Source organism: Lutra lutra, chromosome 4, assembly GCF_902655055.1.
Source record: "Lutra lutra chromosome 4, mLutLut1.2, whole genome shotgun sequence".
Lineage (NCBI taxonomy): Eukaryota > Metazoa > Chordata > Mammalia > Carnivora > Mustelidae > Lutra > Lutra lutra.
The window spans coordinates 167,439,264-167,453,185 of NC_062281.1; the positions used below are offsets into that span (position 1 = coordinate 167,439,264).

The 13,922-nt window shown below is 40.8% G+C and overlaps 1 protein-coding gene across 25 annotated transcripts in view; it reads right to left on the minus strand.

Annotated features, from left to right (window-relative positions):
- Positions 1-13,922, minus strand: part of MACF1 (microtubule actin crosslinking factor 1) — a 347,599-nt gene that overhangs the window by 134,267 nt on the left and 199,410 nt on the right. For all 25 annotated transcript variants that reach the window (XM_047723646.1, XM_047723649.1, XM_047723645.1 and 22 more), the window contains 7 exons: positions 12,838-13,000; positions 11,847-11,930; positions 9,220-9,327; positions 8,909-9,007; positions 6,734-6,886; positions 6,333-6,421; positions 3,089-3,224 (listed from right to left, as the gene is read on the minus strand). In XM_047723646.1, coding sequence (XP_047579602.1) covers positions 3,089-3,224; positions 6,333-6,421; positions 6,734-6,886; positions 8,909-9,007; positions 9,220-9,327; positions 11,847-11,930; positions 12,838-13,000 — 832 coding nt within the window. The remainder of the gene's footprint in view (positions 1-3,088; positions 3,225-6,332; positions 6,422-6,733; positions 6,887-8,908; positions 9,008-9,219; positions 9,328-11,846; positions 11,931-12,837; positions 13,001-13,922) is intronic.

The following is a 13,922-nucleotide window of genomic DNA, read 5'->3' on the forward strand; positions in this document are numbered from 1 at the left end:
GATCATTACCTCTGGAACTACGAGCAACTTTTCTTCTGGTCCAGGCTATAATGGCTAGTATAAGCACCATGCTTATAGTTATGACTTGTGGGGCACTTAATATTTGTGCTGAGCACTGATACTTAATCCTCAAAACAAGCCTATGAAAGGAATTATTTTAGTCTTTAATTTACAGATGAGAAAATGAGGCACAGTGAGGTTATTAGGTAACTCGCCAAGGTCACAAAACAAGTGAGCTCCAGAATCAAATCAAGGTCTGACTCTAAGTCTTGTGTTATCACATTGCTCCCCCCATCAGATCCGGAAAAACATGAATGACAGGTCAGCAGAGTTACATTATACACAGGAGTTAGGTTGTAATGTACAGGAGATAAGGCAAATCTTATACATTGCCAAAGTTACCCTTGCATTAAATCCTAAAAACTCCTGGAAGAATTTCTGTTTTGAAGCCTTTTATCACAGAATGATGGTATTCAGAAATTAAATCATTCAAGTGTTTTGCCATTTAAAACTCTTTCATTACTCTCAACTTCCTACCTCTTGTTCACATTCATTATTTTCTATAGATGATTTCGTCTGTCCCTCTTAGGTCAGTATGACTTTCTGATCCTTATTTAACTCTTTTTTTTTTTTTTTAAAGATTTTATTTATTTATTTGACAGAGAGATCACAAGCAGGCAGAGAGGCAGGCAGAGAGAGAGGAGGAAGCAGGCTCCCTGCTGAGCAGAGAGCCCGATGCGGGGCTCGATCCCAGGACTCCGAGATCATGACCTGAGCCGAAGGCAGCGGCTTAACCCACTGAGCCACCCAGGCGCCCCGATCCTTATTTAACTCTTGAACTTAACTCTTGAACTTATCCATAGAGGATGTTGTAGCAACTGCCAATCACGTCCCTACCTCCTAAATAATGCATTTCCTTCTGTCTCAGTGAAAGTAAGCTCCGTCAGAGCAGGTATTTTACCCATTCAGTGTCTAGGAACAGTTCCAGCAGTTCAATAAACATTTGCTGAATTAATGAATAAATTGGTAAATAGTAAGGAAATCCTTAAAATCCTTAAGCTACTTGCTCCTAGATTTTAAAGACATACACTGAGGATTTCAAATTCAATTAGCTGCATGCTCTAAGAGACAGAGAATGGAAGGCAAATGAGGGAACACATTGGCTGACATCCCTAACTCACTGTATTTGTTCAAATAATGGAATAACAATTCATCACACTACTTAAAATATTATGTGTTGTTCCCCATCCCCCTTCTGTGTTCTGACCCAGAAAGCAGTTCAAATTGTATATAGCAAATGTTTGTTCACATGAATCTACCAGGTGTCTGTTCTACAGAGATTGAAGGGAAAATCACACCAGCATAACTCTTTGAGATGTATGAATAACTCTTTAAATAAAATCCATGTCAAGACAACTCAGAAGCTGACAAGATGACAGAGGAAAAGATTCTTTTGAGAACTTCTAATTTCTTCTCTGAGGTTCCTTGAGTCTCGAAGATGCTGACATTGAAGAAAGACCTAGAGTCTGGCCAATTGCTAGACAAAGAGAAAAGACTACATGCTGTTCCTTCCAGTATTCTCTTAATTGAAGGACAGGCAGGAAGCACTGAGCTGGGAAATAATCCAGAGAAATCAAGTTCAGTCCTACCAAACATGGGCATTCTGACCTAAACAAGCAGAGCAAGACAGAGGGAAAGGAGGAAGGGAAACGTAAAAGGTATCTACTTACCAGAGTTGCAGCACGCCTTGGGCAGATAGAGAGAGAGCCTTATGGAGCAGCTCAGCCGCATCGCACACACAGTGTAAGCTTGGGGTTAGCATCCAGCATGCGACTGTTTTGTTTTTTTTTTTGCAAAAAAGAACCCCAAACAGGTCGTCCTCTTTTCCCTTTTGTGCATTTGTGCTTAAACTCCAAAGGGTTAGTGAAACTTGTAAGCAAGGATGTCAGTTAATCAGAACAATACTTCACATGAAACACACGAACAGTAACAGGGGACACATCATGCTCAATGTAGTGGTGCTCGGCAGCTTGGCTTTCTTTCTGTTCTCCCCTTTTTTAACCTTTCAAAATGAGAACTGGGTGTTCTCAGCAAGCAATTGTTAAAACTTTTCACATACTCCCTTATATGGTGAAGCAATAAGCCACTGGAAGTGGGCTACCTTACACAGAGAACGCTAAACCAGCACATACATTCTTTTTGGAAATCTACTCCCAAATAAATCATAGCTGGTTCTGTCTTGTGGTCTTTACAACTCTAGCTCCTGATGCACCAATTTCATACCCAAGGACCAGAGTCAAAGCATGTTTTGTTTGAATATCATTTTGAGCATCATCTAGGCCAAATTTGATAACCACATGACCTTAAATTTTGACCTGCCCCACACATGTTGGCCATTGCTTCACAACATAGGAAATAAGCAGGCAAACACACATATATATCCCAAAGACACATGTATATAATATGGTAAGTTTACATATACACACAGGTATCCAGGAAGAACTCAGGACAACCAGGAGGAACTTGACAATTTTCATACGGCCCAGGAAGTGAACATGAGTGGGAACTGGTGAAGATGTCACATGATGGGATGACCATGGGTAAGGGGAACCAGCGTCTCAGTCAGTACAGCTAATCCAACAGCTTGCTTGGAAGTGAACATTTCTCATTTAGATATGAAAAAAAGTATGGGGGAAGAGGACATGGCTTTTTCTTCCCAATAGTCAGAACTCCTGGCTATCAACTTTTAAGTGACAATGCCATGAAGGAGTAATCTTGCTGCCCTGTGATCATATATAATATAGGATTTATGTTCTCCTCAACTGTGGTCTGCCACAAAATGGCAGACAACAGAAACAGTGAACCAGGGTCTACAGGGTTGGCCATGAGTGCCTTCTAGTATTCTTGACTGACCAATACATCATGGAACCCCAGTAAAGAAACACAAGACAAATGGCTGCTATGGTGAGGTTAAAAATTAAGACACATTGGTCATGGAAAGCTAGTGAACATGATTCTCAAATAGCAAAGCTGTTTTCATACCATTCAAAAGGTACCCTTCCCATTTGGAGAAAGAAACTAAAAGTACCTTTTGTTCTGTCTGCTGGGCCAACTGGCTCTGAAGCTGTTGAAGCTGGTTTGCTGAACCATCACAAAGGTCATGGTAAGCCTTATTCAGAGCATTCAACTGCTCAGATATTTGTTCCTTCTCTTTTTCCGAGAGCCTGGAAGTGGAAGTATTAAAGCTCTTTTAGAGAAAAACCTTTCTCCAAACTTTCCCTTATTACTTCAAAGTCATGTCTTCTCCATCTGGATGGTTTTCTTCTTTGTCTCTGTTAACTATGGATCATCTGGTCACTCTTCCATATTCATTGAGCACGTGGGCATCTGGCTCATATTCCTGTCTATTTCAAATCAAGTCATGATTCTTGGTGATGTCAATGCTCTTGTCACCAAGTGTCTAACAGCCTATGCTGTACTCTGAAACCTTCTCAATACAAACAGCCTCCAATCCAAATGGCCTCTACTCCACTTGAACTGCACCCACACATGGCAAACTCTGGAACCTGCCACCATTTAAAATTATTCTACCTCTGAACTTTTAAACTTCAAGAATCTACTGTTTGATAGTAACTTCTGATTATAACCCTACCTTTCCAGTTGTGTTTCTTTACTCTTATATCACTTCTCTTTTCAAAATAAAACATTTTAGACAAAAGAGAAAGTAAATGAACTATCATTTACCCACTACCCAGCTTTACCAAATTTTGATATTGTACCAGATTTTGATATTGTACCAGATTGTACTTTAGATCCTTTTCTTTTTTTATAAGATTTTAAAAAGAATGAGAGAGAGCATGGGGGTGGGCAGAGGGAAAGGGAGAGCAAGGAGCCCAACATGGGGCTTGATCCCAGAACCCTGGGATCATGACCTGAGCCCAAGGCAGACGCTTAACCAACTGAGCCACCCAGGGTCCCCTAGATGCTTTTCTCTCTTTTTAAAGATTTATTTATTTGAGAGAGAAAAAGAGCAAGGTGGGGGGCAGGGGGAGAAACAGAGAGAATCTCAGGCAGACCCCTTGCTAAGTATGGAGTCAGATGTAGGGCTTAGTCTCATGGCTCTGAGATCATTAGCTGAAATGAAATCAAGAGTTGGACCCTCAACCAACAAAGCCACCCAAGTGCCCCAACTTTGGATCCTTTCCACAGAAATAAGACATTACAGATATATTCAAAGTCCAATGTACATTTGTCACCAACCCCATTCTTTTATCTTTCTCCCTAGAGTTAACCATGATCTTGAATCTAGTGACTTTTTTAAGTTAATCACCATACGGTATGACTTTCACAACTTCCTTACCTCATTCTATATTGTTCTTGAGAATGAGCCCTGTGATTCATATTACAACTACCTACCAACTTACTGAGATTTCTGAAGCCTTCCTTAATTCCCCCATTTTTTCCTTAATCTGTCAGTCCTCCTCAGGGTCTTCAGTATCTTCTCTCTGGAGTTCAGACCCCATAATCCAACATCTCAATCAGGTTCCTGCTTTATCCTTGAACTCTGTCCTTGCTAATCTGATGAAACTCCTGCCCCAGATCAATCAAACCACTGGACTTCTCTGCTCCCACCTGCAGGTGAAGTATATCATGTGTGTATGTGTGTGTACGTGCGTGCATGCACACACACACCTGGGGGGTGGGAAGGGTAGGGTCCCTGTGGAAGAGATCCTACTGGTTCCCAGGTTCTACTGGACCTCAGAGCATCCTGACAACCCTCTTGGAGGCCTCAATCAATCCTAATTCCCTTGCCCTAACTCAACAGCAAAAAACTACTCTGCCTATTTCAAAAGAGGAAATGCAGACCACTGGGAATGAATTCTTTCACCTTCTGGCTTCACTCCTGACATATTTACCTCCATCCACACTTTTCCTAACCTTCCTTTCCTCAAACTTCAGAGGAAAAATTGTCTTGACTCCAGTCTAGGGTTGTACTTTCTATTCATTGATGAATTTTATTCTTTCCTGCATCTTCTGGGACTTGTCTCCCATTACTTCAATCTCTTTCTCCCTTTTGGTACTTGAGATTCAGTCTATAAACACAGCTAAGCCCCTCTCAACTTTTAAGAAAACAAGTCTTCTTTTGTTGCTGTTTTTTTAAGAGGGCTCCATGCCCAGCGCAGAGCCCAGTGAAGGGCTTGAACTCACACCCCTGAGATCAAGACCCAGGCTGAGATCAAGGGTCGGACGATTAACTGACTGAGCCAACCAGGCATCCCCAAATAAGCCTTTCTTGAACACAGATTCTATTTAATTATTTACTCTATTATTTCTGTCCTTTCCTATGGCCAGGCTTCTTGAAGGAGTCGTCTAATTGTGCTATCACTAACTTCCTCACCTCATGTGCTCCCTGCTCCCAATCATACTCCATCTGACATCATGCCCTAACTTTTCACCAGTCACCAAAAACTTCCAACTTGCCAAACTCAATAAAAATCTCTCAGTCTCAATCTTTCTTGACTTCTGACAACCTTCATTTTAGAATTCTATTCTCTGTTGGGTTCTAAGGTATCGCTCATAGTTTTCCCTCTACTTGTGTAAGGCTTCCTTTGCAGGCTGAGGAGCACAGAGAAGCCCTTGAACCCTTGGAAGCTAATCCACTGAAGGTTTCTACTATGCTGATGACTTTAGACTTTCTCATTAATATTAAATTTGCATACATTGGACAACTTTAGTAGAACTATATAAGGTGTAAATTAATGTATTAGGTACTTCCTAATACATTCTAAGTATTTGCACTCTGGCATCTTCTGGGTTCTTCACATTCATAATGTCTAAAACCAAAGCTGCCTTCTCCTTCAATGTGCGCCTGCTTTTGGATTCCCTATCCTGGTTAGTGACATCACCATACACTCAGGGACCTAAGCCAGAAACCTGGAAGTTATAGCTGACAATTTTCATGTCACCAAACACTGTAAGTTCATCATCCTTAGTATCTTTTGAACCTTTGCCCTTCTCCACCCTCATCATTTCTCACCTATATCATTACAATAGCCCCTTTACTGGTCTCTCAAGCCTCCACTCTGGCCCCAGGTCAATCTGTTCTCTGTAAAACTGTTCTAGAAACCTTCATCAACAAAATCCAGTCATGAATAAGACCCTCCCCATGGCCACCAAGGTAAAATGCAAACTCTTTGGCATGAACTACAAGGTTCTTCATAATCTGGCTCTTGAAGCCTTGAACTCTACAGCCGGAAATCTCACCATGATCCTAAGTTTTAGTCAGATAGATTCAGTCCCCTAAATGCACCATAAACTCTTTTAATACTCACTTATGACCATGCTTGGCCAAGAAGATCTGTGAAGTTTTAATGGCCTCAGAGACTTGATCCCTCCTGGTTGTCAGCTCCTCTGCCAGAACCTATGTGATAGAAATAAAGATTACAACTTCAGAACCCAAGAAATTAAAGAACCAAAATTATTTGAAATAACATTTTAAAAATCCTAGGGAAAAACCTAGCTTAGGTCAGATTATTATTACCAATGAACTACAGAAAGTTGATTAAGAAGGTAGAAGTAGAAACAGATGACTTCTTAAGTTTAAGTCCTGGGAGTTAACATTTGTTGAGATAATCATTTCTAGAGTGGCCCACATGTGATCTGTTTTATTCCCACCTAATGCGTTATTACATATTGCTCTACCCAACAAGAGATAGACGGACCTTCTACTCACCTGCTGATCTAAAATAGCTTTCTCAATGTCTGTTGATTCTTTGGTCTGGGATGAGGTAGCTTTGCTTTGTGTGTTCCTTGCTAGGGTAGACACCCAGCCCAAAAGTTCTTTAACTTTCTCCACATGTTCCTGCTTTTCCTCTTCTACAACTTTCTAGAATAGGAATTAGGAAAATCAGTACCTTAGTCAATGTCTTATTAAACTGGCCTGACTTCTGATTTCCTGAAATAGAGACATGGAAGTTATCTAAATCAACAGGAAGCTAAAGTAACCCCAAAATAAATATAATTTACCTAACTTAGAGCATTGTTCACAAGTGTCTAACTGTATGATACTAGCAGCTAAATTCATCATATCTAGGTTTGCACCTTTCTAAAAAAAAAAAAGCATTTTGTAATATATGAAGGATGTCCAATAATTATTTACTATTTATTTTTTTATTTATTGATCTTTAGGAACCCTTTACATATAGCATTTTTTAAAAAAGATTTTATTTATTTATTTGACAGAGAAAGATCACAAGTAGGCAGAGAGTCAGGCAGAGAGAGAAGCAGGCTCCCTGCTGAGCAAGGAGCCCGATGTGGGGCTTGATCCTAGGACCCTGAGATCATGACCCGAGCTGAAGGCAGCGGCTTAACCCACTGAGCCACCCAGGCGCCCCTTCATAAAGCATTTTATTTTCATGATTCTTAGATGTCTAGGTAAAGAAGCTGACATCTACAGAGATTAAGTGAGGCAGTTGTTAACACAAAGAAATTTTTTGCTAATTCATATAGAAAAAAATTGGTATAAATTAATGTTTCTAATAGCATTTCTTTTATAAAAGTGAGTGAACTTGCAGAAACTTATTTTGCAAAGACAGAAGTTTTTTTAGAATTACAAAAAGGGGCGCCTGGGTGGCTCAGTTGGTTAAGCAACTGCCTTCAGCTCAGGTCATGATCCTGGAGTCCCAGGATTGAGTCCCACATCGGGCTCTCTGCTCAGCAGGGAGTCTGCTTCTCCCGCTGACCTTCTTCCCTCCCATACTCTCTCTCATTCTCTCTCTTACCTAAATAAATAAAATCTTAAAAAAAAAAAAAATTACAAAAAGATTATATACTCATTACAACAAATTTCAAGTAATCTGAAATGTATAATGTATCTCTCTTTATTCTTATTTCCCCAGAAATATGGTATATAGCTGATCTTTCAACAGTATGGGTTTGAACTGCTCAGCTCCACCCACACAGGAGGTTTTTCTTTTTTTTTTTTTTTCAATAAATACGGTACAGAACTGTATATACATTTTCTCTTCCTCATGATATTCTTAACATCTTTTTTTCTCTAGCTTCCTTTATAGGAACACAATATATAATAAACCTATTTCATTGTTTTTAAGTTTCATAACATTCCATTGTATGGAATTTATATGTTTCTAATATTTCCCTTTAAAAATTATGTTTTATTAGGGATCTTTGCTCACGTTTCCTTTCTTCATGCTTATAATATCTCTATAGTGAAGAAACTTGAAGGTGGGAGTATTGGACATAATAGAATTAATCCCCATTATTCACAAATACCAGATTTGCGAATTTGTCTACTCATTAGAATCTATTTGTAAACCCCAAATCAATACATTTTCACAGTCATTCCCAGATATGCTCAGTGTTCCCAGCTGAGGCAGAACAAAGGGACACTCTACCTTCTTGTTTCAGCTCTTATAGAGTTCTTAACAAGTGCCTTTTTCACAGTCTATTCAGTGGCATATTTTTCACAATTTTTGTTGGTGATTTCACAGCTTAAAATGTACCCAAGCATAAGGCTGAACAGTTTTCTTGTGTTCCTAAGCACAAGAAGGCTGGGATGTGCCTTACAGAGAAAATGTATGTTAAATAAACTTCATTCAGGTGTGAGTTAGAGTGCTCTTGGCCTGAATCAACAGAATCTATTAAACATAACAAGATTATGGATTATTCATTGACAGAAATGTGTGATCAGATGCCTCCAGGAACCTAATCCTGTATTTCCCCCAAATGCAAGAGTCCACGTTCCCTAACGCAGTGTGCATAGCAGTGTCCCAAAACACGAGTGACGTGAATAAGGAGAATTGGCTGTGTGTGCACTTTGTTTTTTGACATATGAGACACAGGATTTTTAATTCTATTTTCGAATGATTTAGGACCCAGCTGTCCTCACCTCCTCCTCTTCTAGTCGCCGGAGGGCATCACTGATATATTTTACATGCTGGGTGGTTAAGGTCACCAGTGCTGTGTAGCGAGTCCTTAAGTCCATGAACTATGGTTCAAAAAAACAAACAACAACAACAACAACAATTTAGATAAATTATCTGCCAGAAAAGTGTATTTCAACAATTGAAAATAAGAGAAAGTTTTCATGAAATCACATGCTCCACAGAAAGATGAGCTCTAAATAGAACTGTCAGGGCCCCGACTAACAAATCTTTCCTTAAGGGAAGAGAGCGGCGTGTCTTTTCCCCACCCTTTCACCTCTTGCGTGATGGCATCTGAGGAGGAAAGCATCCGACGCCGCTTGCCAGGGGATTTCTGCTGTGATTCCACAAAGGCCTTGTATGTCATCAGTTGCAATTCATAGTCCTGGGGGAGGAAGATAGTTCACTATATTTACATAAGGCTTTACAGGTCACACAACTCATACAACAGAATCACTGCTGGAAGGGATTCTGGTGATCATTTAAACGAGTGGTTAGCAAACTTTCTCCTCAAAGGGCCACATGGAAACTATTAGGCTGTACAATTTGTCACAGCTGCTCAACTCTGCCATTGTGGGTGAAAGAAGCTGTAGATAATCAGTAAATGAAAGGGTGTGACTGTGTTATGATACATCACGTATGGACACTGAAAGTTGGAAGTTCATAGAATTTTCACATGTCATGGAGTATTCTTCTTTCGACTTTTTTTTTTAAAAGCCATTTCTCATGGGCCATGGAAAAATAGGTATGTGGACTCAGTTCAGCCTATGGGTCATAGTTTGCAGAGTCTTGAGTTTGCAGTTTGTTGTTTGCTGACCATCCTTTTCATCTCATCCACTGGGAAACCGAAGCCCAGAGACAGGAGTCGAGTTTCACTGATTACTCAGTTGGTGAGCAACAGAGTCATCCTAAACCAACGCTCTTCTCCTGTCCCCGTGCTATGCTGACACTCCGTCTGCAATCCTGAGACTGCCGCCCCAGGATAGGCCCTCTTCACATCTCATGTGGAGGGGCACAAGAGCCTCTTACTACTCTCCTACTTTGCTCTCTTCCTAATTTATTTTCTATCCTGCCACCACAATAACTTCTCTAAGACACAAAGATAACCACTTCATTCCTCTGTTTGAAAGCTTACAAAGATCTAGAGCAGAGCTTCTCAAATACCAACATGCACACAAATCATCTGGGGATCTTGCTGAAACTGAAATTGTGATTTGGCAGGTGGAAGATACTGCATTTCTGACAAGCTCCCAGATGATCCTGATGCTCCTGGTTCTAACATCCCACAATGAGGAACAAGAAGAGAAGGTAAAGCAAAAAGAATTAGATATAGCCTTTCACAGACTGGCCTCAACCTCCCCTTCTTCTTTTTCATAGTCTCTGCTTCTTATGTACCATACACCTTCTAGCTACACCGGCATATTCGCTATTTCCTCATATAATCGTTATATTTCCATTCCTCTGTGCCTTTGATTATGCAGTTCCCTTTGCCTACAATGTCATGCTTTCTGTTGTCTACTTAGAAAACTCTAGGCAGAAGGAAAACATACAATGAGTTCCTTAAGCAGCCTATTAAAAAAACAGTAATAGTGGGGCACCTGGGTGGCTCAGTTGGTTAAGCGTCTGACTCTTGGTTTCAGCTCAGGTAGTGATCTTGGGGTCAAGAGACTGAGCCCTGCGATGGACTGGGTGTTCAGCATGGAGTCTACTTAAGACTCCCTCTCCCTAGGATGCCTGGGTGGCTCAATCAGTTAAGCTCCTGCCTTTGGCTCAGGTCATGATCCCAGGGTCCTGGGATCAAGCCCCACACTGGGCTCCCTATTCAGCAGTTATTAACCAAAGAAATTCACTCATTCAAAAAGTATTGTTGAGCATCTACTATGTACCTGTCATTGCTCTGAATGCTATACATATAGTGGAGAACAAGTTAGAAAAAAACTTGTTTCCTTGGAATTTACATTCTAGTGGGAAGGAACATAATATGTAATAATCTCAGGTCATTTTTATTTAAAGATGTTATCAGAGAAATAGGGAGGGGGGACCAGATCATGCAGGGCCTCACAGGCCATATACAGCTTTAGAATTCTGTTATGAATAGGATAGGAAGTCACTGGACAGTTATGAGCAAAAGAATGACATGATCCAATTTACCGTATTTCAGCTATTATGAGGTGCACATTTCCCCCACATTTTAGCATCTCTAAAACTAGAATATGTCTTACAATCAATGGTATTTGCATAATTGGCAGAGTTTCCTCTTTTCTGGTAGTGTATAAAATTATGTCTGAGGTTCAGTGACAGGCAGCATGTTCTAAAAGGTAAGTCTGGCTACTATGTGGGAAAATAACCTGTGGGACAAGGGTAACAGCAAGAGATCAGCTCAGAGGTATTAGAACAGTCTAAGAAAGATTCCTTACTTAGGTGGAAAGCAGGGAAATGGGGGCAGATGGGTGCGTAACAAAAGATAGATCAAGGACATATTGGAAGATGAAGCCAAATGGTTCACAGACCCAACACAGAGTTTATGGTAAAGCGAAGAATTAAGGATGACTCCCAGGTTTTTTGCTTCACAAGTAGGAAAATGGGACACTACTTCCTGGAATAGGCAAGACAATGCAAAGTATATTTGAGAGGAAATCCAAAACACTCTGTTTCTGACATGGCAGGTTTAAAAAACCCGTGGATCATTCGAAGAGTGACTCCTTGAATCAGAGCTGATATCTGGTACCCCTCTGAGCATTCCCAAATGTAGGGCCAGGAACACTACACATCTGCACTAATTAGAGGATGGGGCCAGCCGCTCACAGCAGCACTTATTTGTCCAGAAACAAAACCTACAGTGACAAGGAAGATCTTCCCATGCTGGAGATCATTTATGTACCTTTGAGGATATGCTAGAGTTACCTTTACAATAGTGGAGTATTGCTGGGAAAATTTCTGACACTGGTCCAGCTTTGTCTGATTCTTCTCGATTTCTGCAAACAGATCCTAGAAACGAAAATATCACAACAACGTTATCACTGTCCCTATTGTCGTCAAAATAGCTGAGCATTTATTATGTTCTAAGGCAGTTTTCAAATCTTAGCTACATCAGAATCACCTGTGAGGCTGAATAAACTACGGATTGCTGGGCCCCATACCCCTGGAGTTTCTGATTCGGTAGGTTGGAGTAGAGCTGAGAACTTGTGTTTCTAACAAGCTCCCAGGTGACGCAGGTATTACTGGTCAGGAATCCACACTTCGGAAACCACTGTTCTGCATATTTTACATGTGTCATTTCATTTAACCCTAACAATAATAACCTTATGAGTGAGACAGGTTGAACAAGTAACAAACTATATCCATTTTGTTAATGAGGAAGTAGAATACAGACAGGCTAAGTAATTTGGTCAAGGTCTCATAGTGAGTGAGTGATCCAGGACTGGAATCCAAGAAATCTAACACCAGACTTCATACTCTAAACCGCAATGCTACACAAAACAAGCCACCAACCCCACCCCCACAAAACAACAACAACAAAAACCATCAAGGAAAAACCACTTCAAATAATTTTTGTCTGTTCACATCTTTCTGGGTTGTCAGTGCCCTGTGTTCTCATCCTCGTAAGATCAAATGCAGTTATCAAGAAACAAAATGAAGCGAGATAATTTTAATCTGTCCAATCTATGGTTTCAATATAGTCACTACAACTCGTGACTGGAGGGCACCTAATGAGTGTGTCTGGCCTAAATGCAAAACCAGTATCATCTTGAGACCATTCTGATTGAACTCTTTTCAGAGGAGGAGGCACAGAATGTCTTACCATTTGGGGGAAGCTTAATAGGTAGTCCATCATCATCTTTTACAATGAATTAACCCTCCTGCCCCCCAACTTACACCACGCTGTCACACCCACCGTCTGCTGGCTGAGCTGCTCCGACAGCACTCTGCTATCCTCTGCCTGGCCTGGCTTCATCATTTCCTGCTGGGCAGTGGTTTCCTCAATCCATTTGATGAGAGTTCCATGGCAAGCTCTGTAATCTCCCAGAACTTCCTGGATACTTTCTAGCTCAGATTGGCTGGAGGAGCAAAGGAAAAGACTACCATCAGATACTTCAGTACAAACAATAAAATAAATGGTTGTGATTCCCTCCTTAGCCCCTTCCTCTAGTTGGGTTTGATCACAGAGGATACATCTTTTTATGGTGGAACAACAGTGTAATGCCGAGACCTATGCTTGTACCCGGTGCTCTGTGGGGTGAAGGTGCAGTTGTGATGCTAGCCCCGGACACTGCCTGGGAGCATCCCATGATGATCCTTGTCAAATTTTTATCTAGGTTGCCAAGGACTGCCAGGTTGCCAATAAGGTAATGCTGGTTATACACTTCTGTTTCCTGATGACAGTACCTGACAGGTACCCTAGTTATGATTTAGGGAGCACTGTAATTTATTGGGGAAAGGTGGAAGAAAATAGTTATTTTCTGTTAATTTTGGTAACAGTTTCTTATATCACTTTCATTAGTCTAACTAGACTTTGAATAGTAATTCAATCATAGAGAATCAATCCAAACTTAAGAGTTGCTAGAACTCTTCTCTCCATATATTTGCCTACCCAGCCTAGCCTCAGAAAGGTCATTTTCTATCTTTCTTATTCAACTCAGACAACAGAAGGATTTCAGTTAATACAAATACAAATAAAAACCACTGGGGCACCTGGGAGGCTCAGTGGGTTAAAGCCTCTGCCTTCGGCTCAGGTCATGATCTCAGGGTCCTGGGATCGAGGCCCGCATTCGGCTCTCTGCTCAGAGGGGAGCCTGCTTCCCCCCCTCTCTGACTGCCTCTCTGCCTACGTGTGATCTCTCTCTCTCTGTGACAAATAAATAAATAAATAAAACAAACAAACAAACAAAAAAAACCAAAACGCTGATTTAGCAAATGAAAGTGGAAGCAAGAAATTCTGCAAAGCCCCACTATGAAAAATGGCTCAGAGCTGGAGTCATT